This window comes from Ornithodoros turicata, chromosome 1 (assembly GCF_037126465.1).
Source record: "Ornithodoros turicata isolate Travis chromosome 1, ASM3712646v1, whole genome shotgun sequence".
NCBI classification, from domain to species: Eukaryota; Metazoa; Arthropoda; class Arachnida; order Ixodida; family Argasidae; genus Ornithodoros; species Ornithodoros turicata.
The window spans coordinates 68659871-68684810 of NC_088201.1; the positions used below are offsets into that span (position 1 = coordinate 68659871).

Sequence of the window (24940 nt, forward strand, 5' to 3'; positions counted from 1 at the left end):
GCGGAGGCGGGGATTAAAACAAAATGGCAGGCAGAAAAATGCTGATTTCTACAAAAACTGAGGATCAATGTCTTTCTCCTCTACGGATGTTTGTATATCCACACAATGTGTGCATGTAAATAAGTAAGTCCGTGCAATGTCCAGACATCTCCACGTAACATCCTATGAGGACAAACGACGGATATATTTGGGAAGTCCGAACCGTGGCCACTCGGAGATGTGGGGGACGTCCGTCGGAAAAATGTCTGTCTCCCAGGGAGATCCGAATTTCCGTGAAAGGATATCCACAGGAACACCCCGGGAGGTTTTGTTCTGCTATGGTCGGGTTTGCCGTTGCCTGCACGCAAATCATGTACGGTCACAGCGCAGGCACCGCGCTTCGTCTGTTGCAGTGCTATATCATTTCGTAGGCGTTTGGCAGTGCGCCAAAGAGTACAGTGATTTTTTGTCTTTTTCCGAACCCCATACATGCGCTATCCAACTTTGCCGGCTGTGTTTGTTCGTTGCGCGACAGACATACGTTTTTAGGTGTTACGTCCTATTTTCATGCAAAGTCGTATTCTTATGTAGCAAAGATTTTGCGTGGGTGGGTTACCCACGCAAAATCTTTGCTTGTGGCCAGTTCTGGATCCTATTCATCATCTATCCTGCCTTCTTCGGACACAGCAACATGACAAATGCATGACACTATGACAAATGCACTTAAAGTGACACTCGAAAGAAAACGAAGTCTTGATAGGTGCAGTAACAATACGTCCCTAGTATGCATGGTTGCATGATTTACGATGTCATCGTGAAACGCTTGCATTGTTCACGATCACATGGTCATAGTGAAGGATTGCATGAAGCACAGTACTCATCTCACGTTCGATTCTCAGCTTTCACATAACGGGTGAACGTTATCTGTCATGGCACACTTTCAAGTGGTCGCCACACACCAAGCTATCTTATCACGTCCCGCTTCATTTCTAAGGACCATAGTTTTTATTTCGAGATTCTCTAGGGGCGTCTCACTGTGTACTGGGCTAGTCTATCTCTCCAAGTTGTTCCTAGGAGTGTTTAGAAGTGCAGGCAAACCTCACTCTGCTGCCTCATCTACGACTTACCACCACCACCTAGGAGTGTTCTAAAGGTGAGACACTTGTGAGTGTGTTAGTGTGTGGATCTTTTCTCTCTTTTTTTTGAGCTCGTTTAAAACGAGTTTCATGGGAGAACGGGATGGTACTTCTCAAACCTGTCTACGAGGACAGTAAATTTTGTTGAATACGAATCGTGAACAAAGTGGCGGTTGAATAGCGCATAATGAGCTCGTTTACAATTTCAGCGCACAGATGTACGCGGACATGTAATGGAAATTGAACATTTGCTGAGAATACTGCAAAGACGACCCATATGGTAATTTCTTTGGTATACTGAAAAGTCGCTTTCTGCAATTTATTTAAAAATTATGGGAGAGACCCACTGTCTCTTCAAAAATTCACTTCCGAAACGCACTGTTATGGCGTCACAATTAACTTAAAGATCTGAATGTGACGCTGCTTTATTGATTCCATTCGTTTCTGCAGTCCGAGAACGACAATGCTAGATGCACTTCTGTGTAACTCTATGCATATGTAAACTAGAACTATCATATCATACCTCATGTTTCGTGTGCGAGCCACACTATATTTTCTGTGCCTTCGTACAGTCTGTATCATGAATTCGGGTTTCCACTTACGGAGAGACTCAAAACCAGCAATGAACAAAAGCATGCATTGCTGGTTTTTAATCTGTACCTGTCTAATTCATTCCGTGTCCTTCTGTGGCTCCTCAAGCTCAATGAAATATTGCCCTTCTCAAGTCCACGCCAGCCAAGCTTGCATACTCCTACATTCTCCAGCTTCATTAGCTTTCATCCCTGCCTCTTGTTCACACCTTTATCGCTGAACATTGCAGGTTATTAAAAAAATATCCTGCAGATTTCTCACATGTAATGTTTCACATGTAACGGAACGTAATAATTCACATCCAGCGACACCGCGACTCGAAGCATTGCGTTATTCTCAGTCAATACCACTCGGCGAGGAAACGATAATCGCTTGCCCATCGAAGCTTTTCCCATATTGAGATACGAGTGCACATGCACTAGTCTTCGTTCGCGACCCTGTTGCTTGATTGTTATGCACGTTTCCATATTGAGATTAGTGTCGCCACTTGCCATGACGTTAGATGCCTGAGTTGAGTTGAGTTGAGTTGAAAAGAAAAAAAATGGAGAAATAGGCACTCATTACAAGAGCCGGCTACTCCAGATCACTTAGGAAAACACAAATGGCTATCTACAATAAAACCAATGAGTGACAAAGACTCTCAGTCAGTCACTCACACAAGTCAGTCACACTGTGTCCACCAACTTGGAGTCTGCGCAAAATCGCACAAACGCTTGCATGGCGTGAAACTGATGGTCGGATGTCCGTCTAACGGGAGGCATCTAACGTCAACAGTCCCACAGGATTCACCCACCTGTGGGACTGTTGACGTTAGATGCCTCGTAAGGCGTCAGGGAAGTAGTTTAACGGTTTCCAGTATTTGCAGAATGCTCGCCTTTCGCGTGGCCTCAACGATCCGCACGTTTCCAAGCGTTGTCCCGCGGCCAAACCAATTTGTTCCCAAATACTAACAGCCAACATGCACGAAAGCATGGAAGTGCTGTCGACGACGATCTTTCGCTGCTTTGTCCCGTGAAGTAATTTGTTGCCTTCTGAAAAATGATATTGTAAAAGAAATTATGTCCTGATATTCTGCTTGTCTTGTCACTTTGGGTACAATGAAGGAAGAAAAGCTTCGGTTTTCTCTCTCTCTCTCTCTTTTTTTTTGGGGGGGGCGGGGGGGGGGCGTTTACGGGGAGGTCTCTACTCGAAGGACGTTATTAGGCTTTCCGCATGTTGCAGTCGTGAAGTCCGAGAGGCAGTCGTCCTACGTGCGATTGTCGTGATCGTGACGCTGACGTATTTTCAGCGATCACATCAAACCATGAGACTGTAGTCGAAAAGTTATTGCAAGGAGTAATCGAATTACATTGCAAACTAGCTGCAAAATGCGTTTAAGTTCGGGTTGCAATTATAACACTTCTGGTAGACGTTCGACAAATGGTTACTCTACAGTCCTCTCAATATAAGTCACAAGATGCAGAGGTTAAGACTACGGTCTCACGGTAGCCATCTTGAATTTACTTACGGACTTCCTACGGCGGGGCGCCACCGTCGCGGTTTCCGTGGATGACTCCGTTAGGGAGAAACGCGCGTGTGGACAGCTGCTGACTGGACCCTTTGACCTTGAGTCTCTTCTCTATGCTATTGTACTAAAAGTCTTCTGAAACTGTCGTGCAAGACGGCGAGTTGATTTTCGTGCTTTCGTGTTTTGAGTAGCACGGGAGTTGCTGTGGCGCGCGTAGCGTACGACGAAGACTGTGCAAAATATAATATATTTGAGATATATAACAATATAGATCTCAAATGCAAAATGGTCAAACAACCGTCATAAAAAATGGACGCAAACACTAAATAATTGCAGTCAGCTGTGAAGAGTCTATTCACGTGCCGATCGGTAGCAGTTTTATCTCAATACAGCTTACAGAAACAGGATTTCTTGAAATGAATTATGAAATTACCAGTTCTGTTGAAACTAGAAGTTCAGCTCACAGTACGCACACAAAATGATAAGAATCAAAGGAATGGCATAACCGAAGTAAAATAGGGAAGTCGACAATTATACGCTATGTAACCTGTCCGTATTCGGCATTGTAGCGACTGTGACTAGTAGGCAGTGGCGTAGCCAGACCTCCAAGGTAGGGGGGGGGGGGGGGGCTCGATATGAAAACTCGCTCCCCCCCCCCCCCGCTGATCCTGTGTCGACAACACACACATACTTGTGCACACTGCAAACTGAGGATTAAAAAAAGGAACGAAAATAGTTTATTTAGACGTTCACAGTACGATTACATGTATAGGCTGTCATGACCAATGAGGTGGTGTCACGAGATTGGAAGTACTTTGAAAAGCTCATACTTTGAAAATCATTCAAGAGTGCTTCTTAGATAGACGCCATGATTTGCAAGAACTTTCGCGATCGTCACACTGGTCCCCCCCCCCCCCACATATATTATGTTCTCGGATTTGCACGATTTGTGTGGGTCGGTCCGTGGCAGGTAGGGGGGCTCGAGCCCCCCCTAGCTCCCCCCCCCCCCCCCCGTGGCTACGCCACTGCTAGTAGATGAAGATTTTTTTTTCTATTTGGCTGCGATTTGTGTTATCGCTTTGTGAGATGACGAGAGGTGTGATCTTTCGCCACGAAATGTGGTCATTTCACTAGTTTATTTGCGTGAAATGCGTCTCCATTTATATGCGTCTCCATCGCATTACGCGGCGCTGATTGCCCACAGTTTGTCGTGAGACGATCGTTGTACTTGCGAGTAAACGGAGGATCCGTCTACAGACTTCAGAGTTCAATCCAAGAAATTGCATTTGCATTGCAAGATAGTTATCGTGCGACAAAAATTCTAGCAAAATGGATGCGACAGCACTCCTTCCCCTTGCCTACATAACAAACATTTATCGTGGTGCCCCCTCCTTCCATGCTCCGGTTCTTCGTTCAGTTTCCCCACATGTAGAAAACAAAGAAACTAGTTGGAAAGAAGAAGGAAAGAGACAAAGACGCGCGTGCTCTGGGGAAGGGGATTGGCTTATATTCTTTTCTCTATTCACGCCTAGCACTGACAATTGTTTTGTAACAGCCTGCTTTCCGCCCCTAACAGGCTTCGCTGTCATAGAAGTTGTCAGTGGCACTGGGAGACCGAAGTTGATTCGTCATGCGCAGCGAAGGGCGCAATTGTTTTGATTCGAGCCTATTGTGATAATTGCAGTTTCATTGTGATAAGTATTACAATAATAACGAATATAGTTCTATATGCCATTTGGCAGCAGGGCTGTTTGTCCGTCGCGTAGCGAAAAGATTGCAACGAGACAGCTGTTGTACGAAATGCCGCAAGCGTTCATTGTACACGCACGCATTGCTTACTAGGGGAAAAAATAGGATGCTACGATTTTTAGTTCTGTCCACAACAGTTGTTTCGATCCAAAGCCAATATGTTACTCTGTGGAAACCTTGCAAGAATGTCAGAAATACAAGCGAAGAGACACTCAAGAGCCAAGCTCTAAACAACAGCTTTGTTGCGTTCCCCTGTGATTCTCTCTTACAATGAGACATGAGATACAACAACCGAAGTAATGTCAACGCGTGCGCATTCTCGTTGTTTTTCCTTGCTCGTTCGTCCTGTGGCCATGTGTCACGTTGACCCAGTTGCAGCAGCACAGTGGATGTCAATCTCCCGTGAGGTGGTCTATTTCCAGGTCTCGCGTAACGGACTGTTACACTGGTTACACACTGGTCATTTCAGATCCACCCGCTGCGCCGTGGAGCACTACGTAGAAGGTAAAGAACATGTTGCTTGGGACTCATCAAAGGAAGACGTCACCTTTGTCGAGAAACACGCCTCCGGGTAGCGGTACGGAGGATTTGTGTCAAATAAACCTGGGTTGCTAGTTGAACGCCGTCCGTGTCTGTCGTGTTTGTGTTCGTCCACCACGATGCGTCGCCGAGAAAGCACGAATTCAGCTGAAATCACCCGCAGAGCGCTGTCGTCACTTCCGCACTTCGTTCGCAGACCATGGCGCAGACGATATCCCCAGGGTTCAACTACTTTCGGTATTATCGCTGCGGAGTAGACTTTTCATGCTGCTCTCATTTGTTTTGAGCAACGACCGCTCGTCAAAAACGCTTAGGAAACGTTCCTGGGTGGGTTTCCGCGAATCTGCAGTTGTGAATGTAGAAAGGCGCGTCTAAAAAAGGGAAAAATAGATTTCCCCCATTTCCTGTCTTTTTTCTTTTTTTCGCTAACAGAAAAATCGGGAACTCAGACTCGGTGAAAAGCATGGCGGCAAATGATGCGCAATGGTTCGTTGTGCTTTGTTTCTATGATGTTGTTTTACGCTTGATACACATAACTAACCAGCCAAGCAAATACAGTCGACACTACAGTACGAGAACAAAAACTTGGCAATGCTCTCATGGGCAGAAATGAAATATCGAAGTGAGATACACAGCAGAAGACAGTTCCAAACCTAGAGAACGCTGTCCGTCCTCACCCTTTTACTCCTGTGCTGTACCTCAAACTATCGAAAAAAAATCATCGGGGGAGAGTCGTAATACAGGTGCTTCTCAATCCTGCCCCCAGAGTCAAGGCAATGACACTAGACTAAGACCACTGATGCCTAAGACCATACAAGGGGGGCAAAGACCACAGCTTGGATTGCCTACGGGGAATAACAAATAAATAAGAGCAAGCGCACTGCACCAGTACAAAGTTACAATCACTTGGTTACAACTTACCGTTTATCTCTCGCCAGCCGCCGACGCAGCTTGCGGACTGATTTCCGACCGCAACTCCGCGGTTTCCGAGGATTCTTGCACGGCCGTGTCGCCGTGTCATTGCCGCGCGTTTCCAGTTTGTGCGAAGCGGCAGCCTACCGCAGTATCAACAATTCAAATCAGAACACGACAGTCAGCACCTGTCAACACGGAGTGAATGAATTCGTCCCGCAGCACAGCGGCGGCACAGCCAGAGCAGTACGCAACCAACGTGACGTAACGAACACAAGTGACGCAAGCGTCACCTTTCGCAGAATACTGGAGTTGATCACAAGGGGTTACATGCTCCGCCACGATGTGGCCACCGAAAATCCTGTATAGTTTTGGTTTGGTCGGAATGTTTTGGAATGGCTTGGGAACGTAATAACCTGCGCTGTGCTCTTCCAATCATGCTGAAATTTTCAGCAATGGTTTTGCGCATAATTGCCCATCCACTGCCACTTCTAGGCTGGTGTGGTGACATTAGAACACCTCGAAACAGGAAGCCAAAGAAAGGCATTTTTTCATGTTTTTCTGAGGCGCTTCCGGATTATCGGCGTCATATATCAATACGAGCGAGACGGTCCACCCTCCACGTATCACAGAACAACACAACGCAACAAATTGTGCGCCGCTATCTGCTCTGCCTTTGTGCCAGTTTCGTACAAAGACCACCCATAATCGGAGATATTGGCATGTTCCAGGCCTTATGGCGCCGCAACCGCATGCCTGGCCGAAAATCGGAAGACGGTCCCCCCGAGTCAAGAATCATAGCTTCCGAATGGCACCAGCTTCACCACCAACAGAAGAAAATGAGAGCTACAGTTCTGGTTCAAAGTTGCCTCTTTTTAAGAGGGGAGTGAGACTATAGCCTTAAACTGTCGGTGCAGTATGGGGCCGTCAGCTGGGCTGTGCGAAGCACGACAAGCATTCGGGGCTTAGTTACTTCTTCGTCTGGCTACATTCCCCTTTTCGTCACCATACAATAAATCTGAATGCAATGTGGTCAACTCGCCAGTGGCATATCCGAGTCGGTATAAAAGCGTCCGCTCATCGTTGATGGTAACCAAGGTCGCGCTGAAGAATGGGAGGTGGTGGGTTCGAGTCCTACCACCGGCTGTGCTGTCTGATGTTTTCCCTGGGTTTTCCGGCACACTTTCCAGACGAATGTCGGCACACTTCCCCATGAAGTCGGCCCAGGGCGCATAGTAACCCCCCTGTCCCCCACTCCTTCCTGCTGTCCCCTGTCCATCTATCCACGTCTGTACGGCGCATATAGTATAACAGGTGCTTCGCGGTGCTAACAGGGAATTTAAAAAAAAACACTGTTGTACCAGTGAAAGTTCTACGACCCATGCCCCTCAACTTGACGGTGATAATGCTCCTTTCTTTTTGTTTCAGAAAGAATATCGTTTTGGGATCATGAACAGCTACTTGGCGGTCATCGTCGCAGTAGTGGTGTTGTGTCAGAGCAGCCACTGCGCGCGGTTAGAGGATGAAGTCACCACGCTCCCAGGACTAAGTGAGCCAATTAACTTCAGGCACTTTTCTGGGTATTTGCAAGCTGGCGGTACCCGCAAACTGCACTACTGGTGAGATTATCAAAGTTGCGTTGCTTATTGTAATCAGATTTTAGACAGATGCAAGCATCGATATCCATAACGAAAACAAACTTTGTGTTTGTGTGCGTCCTTTTTTATTTATTTTTCCCTAGTATCAGGTTTACGTTATGTATATCTGCCACCAACTCGCTTGCTTTCTTTTTATCGTAATCATCGAGTTTTAACTGGAACTTAATTACTGTCTGGACCCGATCATGGGCCCTGCCTGTGCCTACGTCTCCAAGCAGTTCCAAGAGATTGTGACACTTCGCCCCAGTGTTGTAAAAGATGGTCACCTACATCTATGTGAAATGACATTCCAGTTTTACAGCAAAGGGGATAATAGACGCGTAGGAAATTGCCATCGCGATTCCGAAACTAACATCCCTGCAGGTACCTCCGTCAGTGAGGCAACGCGGGCGAGCTCATGCGCCTTGCGAGAACCAATGGGAATTGCCGTAGATCTCGCTCCTCCGACGTTAGAGCTCGACGCGGAAGTTTGTTCGAGGGTTCAAGTAATAAACCACGTATACCAAAGTGTCACAATCCATCCGAAAATATTGGGGTCCCATAACCTCCAGTTTAAATCTGACAGCAAGTGAGGTAACTCTAGCGCACAACATTGTGTACGCGAATGCCGAATCTGATGCCGACGTTACAGCATTCCACGCCGCTAATGCAGCTGATTAGCGGTAAAAGCATCATCTCGTAGGTGGTAGCCACGGTCGTGCTGAAGACTGGGGGCCACAGGTGGGCATTTTCCTGCGGCCTCACTCAGCCTCACCTCACGAAGCACGGACTTTATCAGCCTCACTCACCCTCACCAGTAACTTAACCTCAGTCGCCCTCACCCTCACAATCCATTTCAAATTTTTCCCTCACGAACCTCACTTCAGGCCTCACGAAAGGCCTCACGATCCTCATCCTCACATGGCTTCACCTCATGAGGCTATTCACGACCCTCATGGCCTCACGTATCCTGACCTCATGAGGGCCCTCATCCTCACTTGTCCTCACCTCATGAGTGCGTTCATGGCCCCAGGAGTCCTCATCCTCACGTGCCCTCACCTCATGAGGGCCCTCATGTCCTCACGGCGCCTCACGTACTTTCGCCTAATGAGGACCCACATGGCCTCACGTGCCCTCACCTCATGAGGGCCTTCATGGCCTCACGTACCTTCACCTCATGAGGACCCACATGGTGTCTTCAAGTCACTAGGAGACACGTACGTGAGCCTCAAAAGAACTTTCCGTCATGTTCACATGAGACGTCGGCGTTTATCTACTGTGTCGGGAGTTGGTACTAATGATACTGCGCGGCATTAAACTGTTTATAGGGTTTCGTGCTGTGCTTGGATAAATGTGCTGACAATTGTTACTGTCACAGTGAGGTTTAACGTTAGTGTTTGGCATCAGTAAAGTGGAGCCCGAAATACTACAGTGCAGATGTACCGTTACGGAAATGATCGGGTGGTGGCGGGGAATAGTGCTTGAAGAGATCCTGTACTCGATTCTCAGAACCGTATGACGCTGCTGCCAGAATCGGAGGATACGCTCACAGCTGAAGTGTTTGGGCACAACGATTGTACTTAATCGCACCTGCAATCAGGTCGTGCCTTTTTGTTGTTGTTTTTTCTTCTCCTTCTTTTACATTTCAAAGGCGCGCTACAGTCACGGGGATTCCAGTTTTCCTGGCTTCGTTTTGTGGAGACAAAGAAAGATTTTGAAAATTCTTACAACTCCATGATGAAAAACCCGAGACTGGGGAAAAGACGAAAAACAGACGACGCACACAAACTCTCAATTTCAACGTCTGTTTTTCGTCTCTTCCCCAGTCTCGGGTTTTTCATCATAGATCTTTTTGATTGTTATTTGTTTGTTCTGCTTTGTTAGTTCCTTCCTTAGTACTTCCTTCATTATTGCTGTCGCAGAGACTTTAGGGAGCCCGGTAAAGGCTGCTTTATATTGAGCTTTATGCTGTTAAGAACAAGAGATGTCAAAATAAAAACAAAGCCTCATTACATTCCCAGCAGCGGTAACATTTGTTTAAAAAGAAAATACAAAAACACCGCACATGGCACCTTTGGCATGACACAGCACGCGTGTGTCCAGTTGCAATCATTCGAAATTAGCGGGGGGAAAGCAGCTGCACGCGCTTTCGAAAACGCGGTACAGGGCCTCTCCAAACGAGGCTGCTACAGTGATTCCCCCAGAAATTCACTGCTGAGGGGGTGCCGAGCTTTCAAGGGGGGGGGGGTATGCTTGGTGAAGGTTTCACTTACGGAATTTTTCTTAGAAAGAAAACTGAAAGAATCGTGGCACAATGGTGACATATCTGCACAGCATTCCCGTTTTATTTGTACATGTTATTACGCTCGAACACAGTACAATTGAATATAGATTCATAATGAACGGCATTTCAACATTAAGATGCATAATTGCACGACCGACAAAGAAAAAACACTCGCAACTTGTCTCACGAAGCTCAATGAATCCCTAGCAACCAAAGGTGAAAATCCTAGACGAAAAAAGCGGAATACCGTGCTTGATTGAGTTGGGCGCAAATGGTTCTTGATGAGCCACTTTGAGTTTGCGTACCCGCACGCATTTTTGCTCGTATATGCGCGCAATATATGCATTGAACAGTCACTTTCAAATGATTTTGGACAAATGCATGGTACGATCATCTGCATGACTGTGGTCCTACAGAATAAGTTTGACTGTACAGGATGTAATTCGCTGCGCCGGACTCACTACCAGAACGTGTTGGTGACTGAGCTGGGTGGGGTCACCTGAGAAATTTCAGGGGGGGGGGGGGTGTAGGGAAATCCCTGGGCTGCTATTCCAGTAAACAGGCAGAAAAATGAGTCCACAAGAGGTAGTGTGGCGCTCAAAACACGACTTCAAAATCGTGTTCCCTATTCTTGGGGTTTTATCTTATGCAACAACATAACGTGACCGCGTAAGAGAGTCATGACTTATCTGTAAGGTCACTTATGAAAAAGTCGCATGCCCCTTTGAAGTGAGATTCTTCATGGTAGCCTTCATACAGGGTGGTCCACCAACCCTGATAGAAATTCATAGTAAAAAACGTAGGCCCTGGAGAGACATGCGGTGAAGGGATTTTTTTCTGCCAGTAACTTTTGTCACATATTTGTAATATTTTTATTTCATTTCAATTGACGGAAAGTTAATTTCTTGAATTGAACTCCGAAATTTCCCAAGGCAATCTAACGTATTCTTTGCGGAAATGGGTTCCCCGACGTCATTTTACTCAGTATAGCGCATAACCCCACTCGTAATGCAATGGCAATTGCCAAAATAAATTCGCCGAAAATCGTGGGAATGGGAGCCCTTGGCACCGCCTCTTTTTTGACGGCTCTAAGTTTGAGCGCAAAGCTACGAAGAAAGGAGGTTACATTGACACGCCACACGAGGGGGAAAGGGTGACAAACCCAACCCGCAGCCGCAGAAGAGTTCCGCTGCCAGGTATCAGCTTTGGCCACGTCAGTTTCAGGGTCGCGCTCTTTTTCCTTTATTCGTGTTTTGCTCAGTGTGTTTGTTTGCTTTTGGGTGCGTACGCGGCTGTTTTCACTATGACCGCTGATAGCGGTCTCGTAGTTTTTCTGCACCACCTTATTGTCATGAACCTGTGTATGTGTGTGTGTGTGAGAGAGAGAGAGAGAGAGTTGTATGCGCGAACGCCTGTCAGCTCTCTTCTTTTTTCAATTCGTTTGTTTCAACATGCTACGGATTTATTTACATTCAACACACTTCCTGTGTACTTTGATTAGGTTATCATTAGCGTTCTCCATCTAAAGTAAAAGCGTTCTCCATCTGCTGCAATGCACAGGTGGACTCTCCGAATTGTATCTTCCACGGCCCTTTTTATTTCGGATCTGTACAGCGACGAGCAGAAAGCAGTGATTTTCCCCTGCTGGTCAGCCGGCGATTGTGGTTCGCTTTTGTATACTTCTTCTTTGATGCGACCCCAGAGGTAAAAGTCCATCGGCGTTAAGTCAGGAGACCTGGCGGGCCATGACACTGGACCAAATTGGCCAGCCCACTTCTCACGGAACATGTGACGGAGCAGCTGTACTGCACGCTGCGCGCTGTGAGGTGGAGCCCCATCGTGCAGAAACCACACGCGGGTGTGTTCAGCAAGAGGCAGGTCATCAATAAAGCTGAACACGGCATCTAAAATTTCGCTACAGTAGCGGTTGGCATTTAGGGGTCCCGTGAAAAAGATTGGCTAAATAAAGGCTCCGTTATGAATCCCGGCCCATACATTCAATCCCCACTCTTACTGATGCTTGCAGCTCTGATTAGTTCTGATTCCCGCATTCACCGCGGGTGTTTATTCCGTGGGTAAGGCTTGTAACCCTTTCCCCCCTCGTGTGGCGTGTCAATGTAACCTCCTTTCTTCGCAGCTTTGCGCTCAAACTTAGAGCCGTCAAAAACGAGGCGGAGCCAAGGGCTCAGCTCCACGAATTTTCGACGAATTTATTTCGGCAATTGCCATTGCATTGCGAGTGGGATTATGTGCTATACTGAGAAAAGTGACCACGGGGAACCCATTACCGCAAAGAAAACGTCAGGTTGCCTTGAAAATTTTCGGAGTTCAATTCAAGAAATTAAATTTCCGTCAATTAAAATGAAATAGAAATGTTACCAATATGTGGCAAAAGTTATTGGCAGAAAAAAAAATCCATTGACCGCATGTCTCTTCGGGGCCAACGTCTTTTACTATGAATTTCTATCATGGTTGGTGGACCACCCTGTATATGGAGGAATTAAACCTAAGAGCGGAACATGGCGACCCTCGAAGATCTTCGAATTTCCATTGACCCTTCGCGCAGAGTGATGTCATCTGCCGCACACCTTCTCCAAAGGAGGGGATACAGTGGCTTCCCCTTCATCCGTGAGGCCCTTCACGAATGGACCCATGACCTCATCCGTGAAGTTCCTCACGAAAGGCCTCACGGCCTCATCCGTGAGGTTCCTCACAAAGGGCCTCACGGCCTCATCGGTGAGGCTCCTCACAAAGGGCCTCACGGCCTCATCGGTGAGGCTCCTCACAAAGGGCCTCACGGCCTCATCTGTGAGGAATACGTTGTACCCTCACGTATTGATGGCCTCACGACGACTGGCCTCATGAGGGACAATGCCTCACGACTGTCCTCATGAGGAACTTTCAGCGTGGTCTGACGCATGTGAGCCACATCAAGGGAATCAGGTGCTTGGCTTATGTTTTCCGAACCTATTCTGAGCCAGGGTGTCCGCCGAAACGTTTCCTCGCGATAGAGGAACTCGATGAAGAAACAAACGACGGATAAAGTGCGCATCGCGAGAGTGAGGGGGCCCCCCTCTCCGTCTCCAACCGGCATGACGCGACGCGGCTACACCGACGTCCCAAAAGTCCGTTACAGAAAGGCTGTCGCATTTAATAATACAGATCATGTAATTGACTACTCACGCGAGTGAGCACAAAGAAATCCGAAGGAAATGAGGGCGTCTCATTAGTCTTGCTTATGTCTTTCGCTAAAACAGCCTTTTATATTTTTTGCCTGCTGACATTTAATCTTACGTAATGTTGCCCAGTAGTATTTACTTGCGTCACTCTTGCTCTTCGCGAGTGTTTTTAGGAAAATGTTGCAAAATGCTCCCGCACAGCACCCGAGGTGTCTTTCTTATGCGGAGCCCGACAGTAACATGTAGTGTGGTCCATGCAGGTTTGTGGAAAGCCAAAACTCTCCAAAGCACGATCCGGTTCTGATCTGGTTGACTGGAGGACCTGGATGTAGTTCCATGTTGGCGTTGCTTACAGAGTTGGGCCCGTTCCACGTTACCAATAACAACGACACATTGTATCTCAACCCTTATAGCTGGAACAAGGTATTTGAATAATATTCATGCGCTTAAGTTTACGACATAAACGGTGTCACATTACATGTTTCTGATTCATTTAACGCAGTTCGAGATAATCGAACATTTACTAATCTCAGCGCCACCTAGAAATGATAATAATGGTGCCGTGATATTATACTTAAGGTTGACCGCCTATATAGCATGGCGACATGTTGCTCGTGCCGCAGTTTAGGACTGGGGATAATCTCGACCACCGGGGGTTCTTTTGACGTGCGTCGGATATCTCCGACAGACGGTGCTGGAAGCAATGTTTGCCTCCCCCACATTGCTACCTTCCTCGGCCGGGTTTGAACCCACGATCTTGAGCTCTGCTAGCAAAGACGTTACCGACTGAGCTACCGAGGAGGGCGCCACCTAGACTAAACAAGGCCTGATCGCCAATCGACGTGACGTGGTCATTAGGAATCTCGCCAATTCAACTCCCGCCCGTTGCCCGCTGGGAAATTACATCACCGCCCGTCAGGACTCGTGTAGAGGAAGACCATCTCCTCTCGGCCAAGCTTTCCATAGTCATGTAGATGAGCTGCCATCAGCCTCATAGGCAGCCACGCGTAGCTACAGGTTATCCATGTTGGAAATTGTCTGCGGTGATTGGCTACAGCGGGCGATATCGCGGCACGCTCTATGTGCGCAACGAAAGAGAGAAAGGGGCATACAGAATGCCTCCTTTAAGCTAAGAGCCGTTGTATGTATGTGATTGTGTATTTTTAAGTCTCGAGACGAAATTGTGTTTTATTTTGTATCGAAAGAAAACGAAACTCCCAGAAGCATGTCCTTAAATCAGGGTCATTCACAGTGATGTCACTACACGTCTTCGACTACGTGTTCTTTTGCAAAACTAAACGGCAGGGGGATGACGTTTTAGACAAGCATGAGTATACCTCTGAGCCAGCCCTGTGTCGCAATGTAAGAATTCTTCCTAATAACAGATTTGTACTGAAGAAAACCACAACTTACCGACACGCGTCTAACGCCTGCCCCCCTGCAGGGAGAAAGCACTTGCTCGCAGACGACACAAACGAATTTGTAGTAGCGGTGCTAATATCAGTACACGTGTGGTGTGACATTTTATAGAGAGGGAAAGAGGATCTGCAGAACTTTTACATTTGGGATGAGGTTAACAAAGTTTTCCACATTCTTCGCGATAGGTGGCCAACGTGCTGTTCCTTGACTCCCCTGCTGGCGTCGGTTTCTCTTACGACCCGTCCAGCCCATATAGCTACAGTTCTAATGACGAGCAGACCGCAGACGACAACTACCTCGCCATTTTAGATTTCTTTCAAGGATTCCCAGAACTTCTTCCAAACGACTTTTATGTCACTGGAGAAAGCTATGGTGGTGTCTACGTCCCTATGCTCACTGAACGCGTGCTGAGGCGATATAACAACATCAACTTAAGGGTGGGTAGAATTTGACGTCAAAGATGTCACATGCGATGTGTAATTGACGTACCTTTAAAGGGACGGTCGCATCCGGAAACTTATCTATTAAACAGATACCACAATGTTCGGCGTCGCCCAACAGTCTACTTGGCTAATGTGCCAAATGTGCTTAGGTGTTGAATAAGCGGATTTTAAAGATCAGCGCCGCTTCCGTAGCTGCAGAGGCTCCGGCGGCAACACAGGGGTGCCATCAAATGTATTGCTTCATAGACGAAAGCGTACTGGGCGAACGCAATGCATTCTGGACAGGTCATGGTCACACGTCACCGCACACGTGACCTTAAAGATGGCCGCGCCCGTGATCGGCGTCCAAACCGTTTGTAAACAACGCGTTTGCTCTTTCTGTGCGCCATTTTGGACGTTTTTCGATCCCGGTCATTATTTGTTTCCGATAATCTCGCAGTAAAACACGCAGTTTTGTACTTGAGGGCTCGTACTGTTGACCACTTCCAAAGACGTCATGACGACCCCGCGTTAAGACGCACTGAGCCGATGTGATGTACTTAAACTGAGGAGAAATGGGCTACCATGTTTCAGAAGAAGCACCGCATAGTTTTCGCTGGCAAAATACGTTCGTTTCTTGACTTTACATGCTAACGGGAATATGGCGGCAAGCGCTAAAACGACATGTAAACAGTCACGTTACCTCAAAATGGAGATACCTATGACGTGCGACCACGGCAAGATGGCGGTTTTGCGAAAAGCATCCGCTTGAAGGCAGTTACAACAATGGTTGGTTTGTGTCACCCTGTGGGCGGCAAGGACATCAGCGTGACGTCACTCTTTAACAGGAGGAGTAGACGGCGACGCTGAGCGGAAAGGTGCCATCCAGACGCCCGCACTGCCGTGGCATCCCTTTTCTCAATGCCACGCTCCGATTGGTGGTGTAGTTTCCGTTTCGCCTATTCCGTTTTCGCCTTCCAGAGGGAATTCCAGGATACTCTCAACATCCGGCGTCTGCCCTAGTCATGTTCATGTATTCCATCGAATAGCAGTCTGACTACGCCACCATTTCGCGTGGGATTATCGATACTCTGGTCAGTGGTCAACGAGGAATAAAATGGGACTATAGTTTCGAGATTGACTGGAAACACTGTTAAAACTGAGGGGGGGGGGTCGAAGTAGCTTGCCGTTGTTGGCCACACTCAAGTGGGCATCGTCACGACTATAGCAAAAAAAAAAAAAAAAAAGAGGGGGAGAAGAGAGTTGATGATTTCCAAATGAGGCATAGGCAGGATGACTTATACTGATGCGACGGAGGCACACTGTAGATGAGAGGTGCGCTAGAGTGGTCTTTCCGCGAGGCCCGTTTCTTGAAGAAAACGCACGAGGCCGCGAGTTTTTGTAACTCGTTCTGCACAAGAACCTTCAGGGAAGAGGACGTCCGTCAGTATGCCAGGCCTGGCGTGGGGAAGGTGAGTTTCCCGCATAGTATGGTATCCGCGGCATTCTGTCAGGATATGTGCGATAGTCTCAGGATGATTACAGTGATCGCAACTGGAGTCCTCCCTGGAGCCGATCTTGAACAGTTGCGAGTTCGTGAACGCAGATTCCGTGCGTAACCGATGGAGCATTGCCTGCATAACACGGGGAAGATCTTTCGTGGGAAGAGAGGGTCGCATGATGTCTTGTATACCAGGATTACGCACTCCAACTAGCTGTTTGACGGCCATATGCCTGTCGGTGTCGGCCGGAACTGTTAAAACTGAACTTCGCCACATAACACGCTCCTAGCCAACCACCATTCCGAATGATATCGTTCTGTCTCCTGATTTGTTGAAAATGGCAGGAGGCGCCCATCTGGAACATGCATAATGTGTCCAAAGTAGGCGACTGTTCCTGTTTCTTACAAATCAGGAGACAGAACGATATCATTCGTAATGGTGGTTCCCTAGGAGCGTGTTATGTGGTGAAGTTCTGTTTTAACAGTGTTTCCAGTCGATCTCGAAGCATTCCGCTAAAGCAAGAAACCTTACTCTTTCCGCGGAAGGCGGGTCCTGCTCAACGGCCCCTCTAACACTTTGCTCTCCCCGACGAACTCATGCACCCTCTACGCGTCTCCACCCTTCATCCTTCATCCTCCATCCGTCTTTCTTTCTTTTTTGCTATAGTCGTGACGACGCCCACTTCTGTGTGGCCAACAACGGCGAGCCTATCCTGCCATTACCCCCCCCCCCCCCCACACACACACATACACACACTGTTTTAACAGTGAAGGATGCGACCGTCCCTTTACGTCTGCCAAGACGAAGGCACTGGAAGATATGACACGTAATTAAATCTCTTAATGGTGGATCTCCTCTGTGTTTAGGGGTACACAGTTGGAAACGGTGCCCTCGACTTTGCCCTTCTTGGAAACGGCCTCATCTTCTTTGGTTACTACCACGGACTTTGGGGACTTTCGTAAGCTTTGTGTTGTTGTGACTGATTGTAGTAAGTGTTTCGCTTATCCGGTCACCTCGGTACTCACCCTCTATCGTCCGGGTAGCGAATTTCTGGACAAGCGAATCAATTGGGGGGATGCATGCAGTTTCTCGTTCCAGCACGTCTCCTGTTCCCGCAGAACGTCCTAGATCGTGGACTTTTCAACATCAGCGCCCAGGGCTCGTTCAGCCCGGAATTGAAGGCTAGAAATACCTTCGCATGGCTTGGATAGCCGACGTTCGCTTATTGATTTTTTGTGTCCAGCGGAAATCAAACACCTCTTGCGCTTCTCGGGAGCCATCGCTACTGTCTCTCCACACCAGTCTTCAGTGACAGACCTCTGTCCAAAAGTTGTCAGAGAATACAACAGAAGGCTTACGCAGGATGCGAGGCCCTCGGAGACAATAGAGAGTTTTAGTGCATCGTACGTTATCGCCTTTGCGTACGTAAGGGATAGCGTGGTGGTTCTGCGCACGCACAAAACATAAAGGGAGCTTCGCGCATTGCGCAGAAACACCACGCTATTCCTTACGTACGCAAAGGTGATAGCGTACGATGTACTAAAACTGTCTAATAGTGGAGAGTTTTAGCGCATCGTACGCTATCCCTTACGTACGCAAAAGCGACAGCGAACGTTATACTAAAACTCACTAATGCTAACACCAGCAAATGCCAAGGCCGTTGACACGTTTCCGTATGAGTGAATCAGAATGACACTGGTTCTGGAACGTTGTGTCCAGTACTTCACGTCCGAGTACGGATAACAGATTCCGGATAACCGGATTAAATATACTCGTATATATATATATAAATAGGGGTAGCAAAGTTCGTTGCCGACCGCACATGCCAAATAATGAGCTTTTCGGTTAACTGAGTGACGGATCAGCGAGGCACGACTGTTTATTATTCGCTATACAAGGCGTAATGTTTCATATTTTATGGCTTGGATCTGCTATGACAGTCTGCATTCATTCGGAACTTTAACGTGAAGGTCTATAGCCTAGTTTACAAGGTACTCTCTTCATTCTGAATCAAGAGCTCGCGTGTTGAATTCCCTGTTATCCCTCCTGGACACTCTTCTTCTGTCCCCGCCTGTGAGGCCTATCATTATATCTGCACCAAATTACGCGAGCAATAGGGTAGAGTCTACCACATGTCGCGATGGAACACATACTCGAGCTCTCGTGATCAGAATAAAGTGTCGTTGTTGTTGCCTGTGATCCCGTAACGTATCTGATACTGAAGCATTAATTTTAGGCTCTGGACAAGACTCAGCCAGCACTGTTGCAACGGAAGTGTTTCTCAACAAGCCTGCGACTTCGTCAGCTCACGTGACGTTTACTGTTTGGAAGCTGTAAGCGAGCCTCAGAGTTATTGCAAAAGTTCAGTGCGGGCTGTTTCTATTGTTCCATCACAATGCAGGTATACACTCTTACATGTAGGTTAACGATGCTCTAAGCGTCATTCGTTCTGAGGGTCTCAATGTGTACAACCTGTACGACCCGTGCGAATATGAATCCTCTGGGAGTATTGCCAACCCAAGGGCATCTTACAGGCACCGTGCTTGGAGTATGGTTACAAAGAGTCTCGGTTGGTTCAGTCAGGTATGTCAGTCATGGCAATATATATTGGATGACGAGGTTGATACCACTAATCAATACTTGACTTTTTTTTTATTCACTTGGCTTCTTGTAGGTCTCCGATTCGCAAGTAGGGCTTACCCCGCCATGTATTGATGAAGCAAATGTTGACAAGTACCTCAACCGGCCTGATGTAAAGGTGGCGCTTCATGTTCAGGAGTCTCCCTTGAACTGGACATCTTGCAGGTAACCGACTGGGATGGTGCACGTGACTAGCGGTTTATAAAACTTGGATTTGATTCGGGAATTTTTATACTGGCAAAGTTGATCACTCATGTAGGGGCATGCAAAAGTTTGCTGGAGAGCAATTTTTAGGGATGTGCCAACTGAATCCGCGAATCTTCGAATCCTAGGCAGGGATTCGAGATTCGCGAATCCGAATCCCATTGCCCAAAACAGCGAATCGAATCTTTCGAATCCACCAACCACGTTTTTGGTTTCTTTTTAAAATCGGCGCCTCCAAGCCTGCTTGGCCGGCGACCCCCGGGGAGCGCGAAAACCACAACGTAAAGCTCACGTATTAGACGTTTAAAAGTAACAGGGTTTTGCTTTGATTGTTTCTTAGTTTTATGGAGGAAATTCAGACTCCTGAGTGTATGTATCTCCCTTTTTATGTATTGTATGTATGTATGTAGTCGATGAACAACATGTTAAATAAGTTACACTTAGGAAGAAGTAATTCCCAGACAGCACAAGATGTTGCAAATGTGTTTCATCAATGTTACCTCAACGTTGAAGTGCTGCAGCGATGTTTCATGCCCATATTCGTCGTTGTGGCGATATATTTGTTGCAATGTTCATGCTGTGTCTCAAGGATTGCATAAAGCTAACATTGCAATGAAGCAATGTTGAATATGTTACACTCAGGTAATGTGGCGTTTACATTGTTGATGCAACGTTTTGCAAGCAATGTCAATGCTATGTTGCAATTGCATTTCTTCCAAAACGCTTAATCAGCAACGTAAATTCAACGTTTGTGCAATATATTTGTTTCAATGTTTTTGCCGTATTTCAAACGGTGCGTAGAGGTAACAGTGTGATTGTGTTTCCGAAGCAATGTGCGTGTGCTACACGGAAGAAATGTTGCAGTTACATTGCTGATGTTGTGTTTAGCAGTCAATTTTAATGCAATGTTGCAATAGCATTGGTCACAAAACAGTGCATCAGCGACCTAATCTGAGCGCTGCAGCACTATCATTATATCAATGTGTCTGCTGTATTTCAAAGGATGCGTAGAGCTAACAGTGTGATTCTCTTGCGAGAGCAATGTTGCACATTGTACATTGAGGAAACGTCGCAAATGTGCAATAGAAATGTTGCCGCTAGGCAACGTCTGAAACATTGCAGCAACATCGAAACAAACATACTGCTGCAATGTTGCACGCTTTGCATGCAACATTGCCGAGGCACTCGCTCCGAGTGCTCCCGTAACACAATGTTTGCACGTTCTTGTTCTGTCTGTAATTCCCACCAATAAACAATGAATGAAATCTTCGGAACTTCCCTTTAAGTTCACCCGTCATTTATCAGTTTGTTTTTGACGACGTGTTCAAATATTGCGGCAACGTTTCATGCACAAATGGACTGTTACCACAATGCCTCTGGTTGTACAGGGTGTCCCAGAAAACGTGTCATTGAATTATAAAAAAACTACACCACCTAGAATCACGCGGTCAACGGCATTTGTTCTTACTAGGTTTTTGCCACCTCCTGATGTGAAGGTCGTGTAACGTAAGTTTAATTATGTAAATTTTTGCGAACTGAAGTCGGAAATTTGCCAAGTAAATGTCACTTTTTTACCCCACCAATGTGAAGAGCGTGTCTAATTTATTCAAATTAATGACAATTGGCAGGGATATTCAGGGGCTATCCCACCAGAAAAAATAGCAGAACATCATGCTAGCGCGCGACAAATTTTTCAGCGGAATCCTTGTCAGTCCGACGAAAGGAGGTTGCAAACCCAGCCCACACCTGCAACGCAGAAAGACATAACACAGGTATGGTTTACCGCGTCCGACTTTCGCTGGGATCGCACTTTCCATCTCCCAATTTCAGGAACTGTCACTTTTTCTATACTATCACTCTGTGGGCTGGGTTTGGAACCTCCTTTCGTCGGACTGAGAGCGATTGCGCTGAAAACGTCGTCGCGCGTTATGATTCGGTGCTACGAAAAGCATGATGTTCGGCTATTTTTTCCGATGGGATAGCTTGCGAATATCACTGTCAATTATCATGAACTTGAATGAATTCCGCACGCTCTCATATTGGTGGGGTACAAAAGTTACCTTTACTTGGCAAATTTCGGAGTTCAGTTCGCAAATATTTACATAATTAAACTTACGATACATGACATTCACATCAGCAGTTGGCAAAAACCTAGTAAGAACAAATGCCGTTGACCGCATGATTCTAGGAGGCGTAGTTTTTTTTTATAATAATTCAGTCACACGTTTTCTGGGACACCCTGTATATTCGTGCAGCACTTTGAGACAACGCATTTTGGAAACATTACGATTATGTCGCTCAGGCAATGTTTCACGTGCTGCAGTGAGGGAACATTACAGTTAGTGTGACCCTTATGGGGAGAATTAATTCAGACTGTGAGAGACATGTTCGGGACAACACTGCGAACGCACTATGGGAGATGACTATGGGCAAAAGGACCGAGACGAGGACAACATAATCTCAAAGAAAATTAATCTGACCGAGAACTTGAAATTAATTACAATCCATTTTCACGCACATGTGAATGCGCGCTGACCGTCGATATGGCGTTCTTTCATAGCGTTAGTGCGACCACAGACCTTGAACCCTCGCGTGGCACAGTGGTTAGAATGATCGCCTACCGTGCAAAGACTGGGAAGTAACACGGGTTCGAATCCCGACTGCGCTGTATACAGTTTTCCCAGGGCTTCCCCGTTGGCTTTCCAGACGAATGTCGGCACCATTCCCCTGAAGTCTGCCCAAGAGCAGGAGGGTTACTGAATATGTAAGCGTACTGTGCTCACTTGCACATATATCACCAATACGGTAGTGCTCCCCCGGTGTTTCTTTTGTAACGTTGCTACACTGTAAAATAACGAATCATTGGCAATGTTGCATCAACATTGCAAAATCACATTTTTGCAATGTCGTTTCAATAACATCATTGCAGCACAACGAAAGCGGTCATTAGCAACATAACATCAATATTGCACGGCAATATTGGTGCACTATTGGTCACTGCAACAATTTGTGCTGACTGAGTGGTATGTCATCTCCCGAAATTTGTTGTTTATTAAACAAAGATATCAAATTCTGCTTCAAAACACTTTTCAGTAGAAGAATTTTTTCACTGGCTTTTTAAATCCTTTTTCGGAGAGAGGATTCGAAAGATTCGAGATTCGTACGATTCGTGGATTCGCAGAACCTTCCTTGGATTCCGGTTCGGATTCGAGAAATTCTGGATTCGTCCCATCTCTAGCAATTTTATATCTCATCCGCTTTCTCTTCTCCTTTTCTTTTTGCTCGACTGAATTGAGCTTTGCACCTTGTCACTTCACTAGCTTTTTAAGAAAATATTTTGATTTGTGACAAACAAGACCGCGGGGAGATGGACACGGGTGAACGAATAAGGGTCGTAGTCTATGTGAGTAAGAAGCTCGTAATAGCTGTGATTGACAGATATTTTCAGTTCTTCAATTATATCTTCGCAGCAAATGCCGTTTGGGCACTGAAGGAAAAAAAATTATGGATGTGCTAACCGAATCAACGAATCCTAGGCAGGGATTCAAGATTCGGGAATCCGAATCCCCGTGCCCAAAACGGCGAATCGAATCTTTCGAATCCACCAATCACGTTTGTTCGTTGCTTTTGATTGTCGCTTTGGCTTTATGGAAATCATTCATACTCGAGAATTGATGTAATTTTTGTAGTCGATGATTATATATGATATGATGATGATATTATTTATTTGTTTTTTCATTTAAAAAATTTATCATATTCTGCTTCAAAACACTTTTCAATCGTTTTTTTTTTCTTACCTTTTCAGTCTCTTTTTAAAGAAAGGATTCGAAAGATTCGAGATTCGTAAGATTCGTGGATTCGCAGAACCTTCCTTGGATTCCGATTCGCAAAATTCTGGATTCGTCCGATCCCTAAAAAAGATGCACAGTCCAGTAAGTAAGTAGTGGGAACACAATAAGTCCAGGGAATGAGGCACTATTTGAAATAAAACTTTAATATACACAAGCTTTCGTGCAGAACCTGCACTTCATCAGGTGAAAACACAAATAAACGTACAGTAGAACAGGGCTATTATAACCTCACACATGTCTAGTTACCCGCCTCTTTATGTTAATTATCTACCTCCCCCCTCCACGTGCGACGGTACACTTGACAGGACCCCAAACCCAGAATTGGGTAACCCAGTGGGTAATAAATTCTGGGTTTGGGGTCCTGTCAACTCTGCCGTCGCACGTGAGGGGGGGGGTAGATAATTAACATAAAGAGGCGGGTAAACTAGACATGTGTGAGGTTATAATAGCCCGGTTCTGCTGTACGTTTATTTGTGTATTCACCTGATGAAGTGCAGGTTCTGCACGAAAGCTTGTGTATATTAAAGTTTTATTTCAAATAGTGCCTCATTCCCTGGACTTATTGTGTTCCCAGCAAATGCCGTGTAAGGTTAGCGTCCCAGCAACCTTGCCAGCGTTCACCGTGTACCTCTGTGACGAGCAAGACGCCGCTACTGGTTCTTTGAAAATAATTATACAGCAGAAGGTACGCAGATCAATGTCAAGTTACCGAAGAGAGGGTCGAAATAAAAATAAAAATAAGACGGTTGAGAGAACCTATTTAATAACATAAAACGAGACGTTCGTGGAAACAACAACAAAGAAATCGTGACTGTGATTAGATCTGATTAGAAAAAGAAAGAGAAATATGGAGGTGACTTTCGTGCAGTATTGCATGAAAGTGACGTTTTACGAAAATAATTAATCCAAGCAGCACAACATCCTGACCTAATATTGGACCAGTATTGGCAATGTCAGTCCACTATTGGACCAGTATTGGCAATGTCGGTCCACTATTGGGCCAGTATTGGCAATGTCGGTCCACTATTGGGCCAGTATTGGCAATGTCGGTCCACTATTGGGCCAGTATTGGCAATGTCGGTCCACTATTGGGCCACTATTGGGCCAGTATTGGCAATGTCGGTCCACTATTGGACCAGTATTGGCAATGTCGGTCCACTATTGGACCAGTATTGGCAATGTCGGTCCACTATTGGACGAGTATTGGCAATGTCGGTCCAATATTGGGCCAGTATTGGCAATGTCGGTCCACTACTGGACCAGTATTGGCAATGTCGGTCAAATATTGGACCAGTATTGGCAATGTCGGTCAAATATTGGACAAGTATTGGCAATGTCGGTCAAATATTGGGCCAGTATTGGCAATGTCGGTCAAATATTGGGCCAAT

At 46.4% G+C, this 24940-nt stretch overlaps 1 protein-coding gene across 1 annotated transcript in view; it reads left to right on the forward strand.

Moving 5' to 3' along the window:
- The first annotated feature begins 987 nt into the window (after positions 1-987).
- Positions 988-24940, forward strand: part of LOC135378366 (lysosomal protective protein-like) — a 31958-nt gene continuing 8005 nt past the window's right edge. The window contains exons 1-8 of the mRNA XM_064611393.1: positions 988-1132; positions 7843-8033; positions 13775-13937; positions 15119-15370; positions 17724-17815; positions 19094-19190; positions 19279-19440; positions 19532-19662. Of these exons, the coding sequence (XP_064467463.1) occupies positions 7864-8033; positions 13775-13937; positions 15119-15370; positions 17724-17815; positions 19094-19190; positions 19279-19440; positions 19532-19662 (1067 nt within the window). The 5' untranslated portion in view covers positions 988-1132; positions 7843-7863. The remainder of the gene's footprint in view (positions 1133-7842; positions 8034-13774; positions 13938-15118; positions 15371-17723; positions 17816-19093; positions 19191-19278; positions 19441-19531; positions 19663-24940) is intronic.